We start from the raw sequence: 6,945 nt of genomic DNA, 5'->3' as shown, positions 1-6,945 counted from the left end.
AAAAAAAAAAAAAAAAAAAGTCCGGGTATGGTGGCTCACGCCTGTAATCCAAGCAGTTTGGAGGCCAAGACGGGCAGATCACCTGAGGTCGGGAGTTCAAGACCAGCCTGACCAACATGGTGAAACCCCGTCTTAAAAAAAAAAAAAAAAAAAGTTAAACTAACTGGGCTTGGTGTCACATGCCTGTAGTCCCATCTACTTGGGTGACTGAAGTGGGAGGATTGCTTGAGCCCAAGAGGTCAAGGCTACAATGAGCTACGATCCCGCCACTGCACTCCAGCTGGGTAACAAAGCGGGACCCTATCTCAAAACAACAACAAGAACAACAAAAAAGAAAAAACAGCAAATATGAATCCATGGTACTGGTTAAGAACCTGGTGGCTGGGGTTCAAATCCTGGCTTTGCCACGAGTGAGCTGTATGCAGTTAAGTTCCCTGTGCCTTTGTGTTCTCTGCCATAAGATGGGGGATCCTGTATTTCCCTCATGGGATTGTGAGGGTCAAATGAGTTAAAACATTAAAGTCTGGGGGTAGTAAAGACGATGGAAATATTTGCTGTTATTATTTTGTCATGGGAAAAAGACATCAGTGGACCAGCTGCCACATGCCCTTCTAATAACCCGAACAAAATCAGGATGCTGTCAGTGAGGTGTGGTTGCCACGCCTGCCATTATTATTATTATCATTATTATTTTAAAGATGGGGTTTCACCATGATGGCCAGGCTTGGTCTTGAACTCCTGACCTCAGGTGATCCACCCACATCAGCCCCCCAAAGTGCTAGGATTACAGGTGTGAGGCACCGTGCCCGGCTCACGCCTGCCATTATTAATCTTCCCCTGGTGCTAGGGTGTCCCTGTAGTATGCCATTTTGTACTCAAGACAATTCTCTGAGGGTAGGTATTATCATCCCCACTTCACAGATGAGAAAATTGAGGCTCAGAAAGATACAAGGATTGCCCAAGCTTCCACAGCTACTATGTAAGCAGCCTAGCCTTGAACCTGGACAGTGCAGCCCTGTAGTATCACCCTAGGCCACCTTTCTCGAGTGTTAATGATGCTGTCTGCCTGAAGAAATGTTTTTAGTGAAACCAAAAGCAGAATATGAAAGAACAGCAGTGGAAGGAAAGGGCTCTCTGCCACGGGAGAGCAGCCTGATTGTCATGGGCCCACATCTTGGGCATCCTCAGCTTCAGGTTGGGATTCTGATGACTCCCTCTTTGGGTTTGATTAATTTGCTGGAGCAGCCCACAGAACTCCAGGAAACACTTATGCTTACTGGTTTATTATAAAGGACACTGCAAAGGATACAGATGTAGCGATCCATAGGGTGAGCTACGAGGGGAGGGGCAAGAGCTTTCATGCCATCCCTGGGCATGCCACCCTTCAAGAGTCGCTGCATGTTCTGCTATCCAGAAGCTCTCTGAACCCTGTCCTCTTTGCTTTTAATGGAAGCTTCGTGATATAAACATTTTTGTCTAAATGACAGCATGATGTTGAAATTGAGTTTTGTTGGTTTTGTTGCTTTCCAGTAAGTGACAGCCTCGCCTCTGTACATCAGTGTCCTTGCCAGTGAAATGGGGATGCTACTAATACATAACTCAGAGCAGTTAGAAGAATTCAGTGTGTTAATTATCCATGTCAATCACTTGAAATGCTGCCAAGCATAGCAGACCATAAATGTTTGTTGCTGTCGTTCTTGCATTATGATTATGAATTGTGATTATTCCCTGCAGCATCTCATTGTCCTCAGGGCTGCTGCTCGCCTATTGTGGCCTTAGCTCGTGTATATTTCCCCATAGCTCAGCAGAGAAAAGAATACACAGATCAACTTGGAGAAAACAAAGAGGAAAGAAATAGGCAACTAGGTCAATACTCCCCACAGTGTTTTATTATGAAAGCTTTCAGACATGCATACCATTGGAAGACTAATACAAGGGTCAGCAGGCCACAGTGCATGGGCCAAACTCAGTCCACTATCTGCTTTTGCAGATAAAGTTAATGGAACACAGCCATGCCTGTTTGCCTCTCTAGTTCTGGTTCTATGGTTGTTTTCAGTGCCGGACAGGCAGAGTTCAGTAGTTCGGTTTGCAAAGCTGATAATAATTCCTGTCTGGCAATGTACAGAGTAAGTTTTGCTGACCTCTATCCTAGTGCAATGAACACCTCTATACTTACACCTTGGGTCAGCAATTGTTAGTGTTTGCCATATTAGTTTTTTTTTTTTTTTTAATCTGTCTCTATATACATTGTATTTTTTAGCTGAAAATCAGTTGCAGGTTTGCTATGTACTTTATCCTCAGGTCCATTTAATGCTAGGATGGTGAGTTTTGGGACCATCTGTATCAAAGATTTATTGTGTGCATTTTTCTGAGGAGAGACCATCACAACACTTCCACAGATGCTTGTCATCTGTGATCCCAAAGATACTCTTAAACTCCTGGACCGGAGAACCTAACTCACACAGTATCTTAGTCACTCGTAGACCTCGTCTTAGTTATGTGGGGGCTCAAAACAGAACAGGCTCAGGGAGTTCCTGCTCCTCACCTCACCCAGGCCCTACCTGTTCTGCCTCTCCATCCAGGAAGAAAGGTCCCCTGTGTGACCATCAGTCACTCACCCACTTGAGAAAGCATTTCCTCTCACTCCTACACTCATGAGCTCACTGCATTGTTGCGACAGCCCTGGGAGCTGTTAATAATAGGAGAGGCCTCATGGTGGGGATGAATAAACGAGGTGAGAGTTCCACAGTGTACTGCAGTCAGAGCTGCTGGGCTTGGATCCCAGACTCTCTGGGTGCTTACTTGGGCAGGTGTCTTTACTTCTCTGAGCCTCACTTTCCAAAGTAGTAAAAACAGGATATTAGCCATGCTTTTCTTCTAGGATCTAGAGGTTCAAATGAGGTCCCAACATGTAAATGCTTGGTGTGAGATCTATTATGTGTGCTAACCAAATATATTAGTTCTCTAGGACTGCAACAGCAAATCATCACCACGAACTTGGTCGCTTAACACAGCAAATGTATTCTCTCACAGTTCTAGAGGCCAGAAGTTTGAAATCAAGGTCTTGGCAGGGTTGATTCCTTTGAAGGCGCTGAGGGAGACCTATTACCTGCCTCACTGGAAGTTAGGACTTCTGGTGGTGCCAGCAATTCTTGTGTTCCTCGGCTTGTGGATGCATCACCTGGTCTCTCCCCCGTGTTCACATGCCTGCCTTCCCCTGTGTGTATCTGTCCTTCTGTCTCTTATAAGGCACTATCCTTGGATTTAAGGCTAACTCTCCATTCAGGATGATCTTACCTGGACACACTTAACTACATCTGCAAAGACTTTATTTTAACATGCTCATCACTGGGACGTAACTTTTTGAGGTTGCTATTCAGCCTCCTATACTGGTGGTATTATTACTACTGCTAGTGCTACTCTTGTTCTTATAGTCATTTTATTATCGTATTGTTTGTTCTTTTTTTCTTGAGACAGAGTCTCACGCTGTTGCCCAAGCTGGAGTGTTGTTTGTTGTTTTATAATCACTTAGCCAGCAGCCCTGGCTTTAAATCCTGCTCGATGCCACCTCGGCTCTCTGACCCTGAGAGGGGACTTTTGTTTTCCAAGCCTGTTTCCCTGTCTATAAAATGAGACTTACACATAGCTCCGACCTCAGAGGCACTGTGTGACTCCAGCTAGTGACAGAGGTACAGGTGTGTGGATGTGTTTAGCTGAAAACCTGGCACAGTCTAAGCATGTTATAAACGTGGCTGCTGCTGTTAAAGCCCGGCGCGTTGGCATGTTACGTGGTGCTAAGTACAGGAGAAGGTGATGAAGCAGAGGGGAGGGGAGGAGATGGGGTACAGTTTTAAGCAGAGTGGTCTTGGAAAGTGCAACTGAGTAGGTATCACCTCCATAAGACCCAATGGATGCTTTTGCGTTTGTGGCTGCTGCCACTACTATTGTTGTTATTTAATTCACTCAAGGTCACAGGGTCTCTTGGTGGGTCTTTGGCAAATTATTATTGAATATCTTCACACATAACCAAGCAAGGCTTCCAGGGGCTGACTGGGTTCAGAGCTGTCAGAACTGATGTGTCTGGATTTCTAACATTCTTCCTTCCTCCTCTTGTTCTTTAATTAGCTTCGCCTCAACAGCATCAAGAAGCTCTCCACCATCGCCTTGGCCCTTGGTGTCGAAAGAACACGAAGTGAGCTTCTCCCTTTCCTTACAGGTAACGAAGAGGACTCCTGGGGCCCAGACGTGGGGACTCTTGGGGAGTGGTTTTCACTAGATATGAGAAGACTTGTGGATTTAACAAATTGTTTGTAAATGTCTGCCCTGTGCTAGACACTATGGAGTGGGAAAAAGGATTCAGAGAAGTGGAGTCTTGCTCTAAAAGAATGGTCTGGAATGATGGAGGCAGACATTGGGGAAAGGGATCTAGAGGCAGATAGAACCAGGTTTGAGTTGCATCTCCAACAGTTGGAAGCTGGTGACTTTAGACAAGTTAGTTGATCTGTTTCTTACATTTTTCATCTGTAGATTGGCATAATCATCCACGTGCCATAGCGTTGATCTGAGCATCCAACATTAATAATAATTGTTAATACGTATGATATGCTTCTCATGTGCCAGGTGGTGTTTTACACCGTACCTTGTGAGGATTGAGTTTCTGTAAAGTGCTGCCTGTAGTCAGTAAACTGCATCACTATCATTTCACCGAGTTAATCTCACAGCAGTGCCTTAAGCAGGCAATACTGCTGTCCCCATTTTATAAATGAAGAAACCAAGGTGTAGAGAGGTGAAGTGAGTCATTTGCCCAAGGTCATAAAGTTAGGAGGTAACGGAGAAGGGATATTTATTTAGTCATTCTGACTTAAACTTGACAGCATTGGTTAATGATTGATTGCAAATCTGAGCTCTACCACTTTCTAGGTGTGTGACTTTGGGCAAGATATTTTACGTCTACCTGCCTCAGATTCTTCACAGGTGAAATGGACGTAATCATGTAACCTAACATGAAGACTAAGTAAGATACTGTGAAGTGCTTATGACACTGTGCAGTACGCACTACCTAAGTGTTAGCTGCCGGGCTGTTACTAAGCACAGCTGTCTGCGACGATGTAGGTCACGCATTTAGTACAATGTCTGACACAGACTATACTACCAGTTAATAGTAAATCCTCTGTTATCTTTATTGCCATTACTACTTCATGCTTTATGCTTAACAACAGCTGAAATCACAACTGAAGGTTTAGAGCACTTTGTCACTAATTAAACTCTTGTGTATGGGATCATCTTACTTGGACCTAGTGATGATCCTGGGGAGGAAGGAGCTTGCACTTGTCACCCCTACCCCCACTGGGCACATGGGATATTGGAGCCAAAAGAGGTGCAGTGGCACAGCTAGTGATGGGAGTGCAGGTGTGTCTGACTGAACGCCACATGAAGAGTAGGTGTAGCTCTTATGACACAGAACAAGTGACCCCAAACCAGTTGGCTTCTACTGGTGAACTGCTGGGGAGACTTGAAAGCTTTAGAATGCTGCAGCATGGCAGGATAATAGTGGTGAAGAAGTTGTAGAGGAAAAGTGTTGGAGGAACCTGGGTTTGAAATAAGTAGCTGTGCCACCACCTTCCTAGGAAAACCTGAGTAGGTCACCCCACCTCTCTTAGCCTCCTTTCCCTTATCCGTAAAGGAGTCTAATAAGAGCAGCCCCGAACACTCAGGGTGTGGGGAAAACTCTGTCTTTGCTCTGCTACTTTCACAGCAATCATAACACAGAACATGACTTTTGTGACCATTTGTGTGGGGTTTTTCCTCACAAACTAAGCAGTGGACACCAGCTGGTTTTCTTTTAATTCAGTTCCGACACTATCTACCCAGAGATTGATGGCCTAGTCCCCAACACTGTCCCCAACCCCACCCACCAGTCACAGATCCTTTGGAACTTCTGACCGACCAGCTTCAAGTTGGGGTTCCTGTGACCCCATCTTTGGGTTTGATTAATTTGCTGAAGCAGCTCACAGAACTCAGGGAAACACATTTACTGGTTTATTGTAAAGGGTGTCGCAAAGGATACAGATGAAGAGATGCATAGAGTAAGGTATGGGGAAAGGTCGTGGAGCTTCCCCTCCCAGAGCACGCCATCCTCTAAGAACCTCCACTTGATTCACTATCCGGACGCTCTCTGAAGCCTGTAGGTTTTTCCAGAAACTTATATGATACTAGTTTGTTAGGGCCAAAATACCGCAGACTGGCTAGCTTCAACAATAGAAATTTTTCTCACAGTTCCAGAGGCTGGAAGTCTTGAGATCATGGTGTCAGCTCATTCACTTTCTCGCAGGGCCTCTTTGCCTGGCTTGCAGATGGTCAAAGTCCAAGATAAAGGTGCTGGCAGGGTTGGTTATTTGTCCACTGTGGCCTGTGTGTTAGTCTGGCTATGCAGAACAAACCTTACACAGTTTCTGTCCTCACAGAGCTTTCATTCCAGACAGGAGAGACCTGCGAGATGTAATAGATAGTGCGTGATGAGGCCAGAGAGAGAAATGAGATGGGACAGAGATAGTGAAGGATATTAAACCGGGGCCAGAGCCGATCTTCTGGAGGTATGACCTTTGGCAAGAGTCCTGAGTGGAATGGAGGCACCAGCCATGTGGAACTCTGTGAGAGGAACATTTCAGGCTGTGGGGAGAGGCAGATGTGTGCTCAGCATGTCAGAAGAACAACAGTGAGGTAGTCATGGGCTAGCCAAGGTTGTTAAGGGAGGGTGAGGCTAGGACGTGAGGTTGGAGAAAAACAGTGACCACATGTGAGATCAGGTTTCTTAGAAACCATGGGCAGATTGAAGTGGGAGAGTGTCAGGATTTTTTTTATACCTGAAAGAATCATTCCGGGTTCTGGGAGATCAGACGGTGTAGGGGCAAAGGTGGAAGCAGGAAAACCAGGTAGGAAGCTATT

General features: G+C 45.4%; 1 protein-coding gene across 1 annotated transcript in view; it reads left to right on the top strand.

Annotated features, from left to right (window-relative positions):
* The window catches only part of PPP2R1A (protein phosphatase 2 scaffold subunit Aalpha), a 37,890-nt gene that overhangs the window by 12,693 nt on the left and 18,252 nt on the right, over positions 1-6,945 (top strand). The window contains exon 2 of the mRNA XM_032264360.1: positions 4,126-4,216. Within this exon, the coding sequence (XP_032120251.1) occupies positions 4,126-4,216 (91 nt within the window). The remainder of the gene's footprint in view (positions 1-4,125; positions 4,217-6,945) is intronic.

This window comes from Sapajus apella, unplaced genomic scaffold (genome assembly GCF_009761245.1).
Source record: "Sapajus apella isolate SASKATOON/1434 unplaced genomic scaffold, GSC_monkey_1.0 scaffold144, whole genome shotgun sequence".
Taxonomy (NCBI): domain Eukaryota; kingdom Metazoa; phylum Chordata; class Mammalia; order Primates; family Cebidae; genus Sapajus; species Sapajus apella.
The sequence above is the reverse complement of the archived record's forward strand: the minus strand, read 5'-3'. Positions and strand labels throughout refer to the sequence as shown.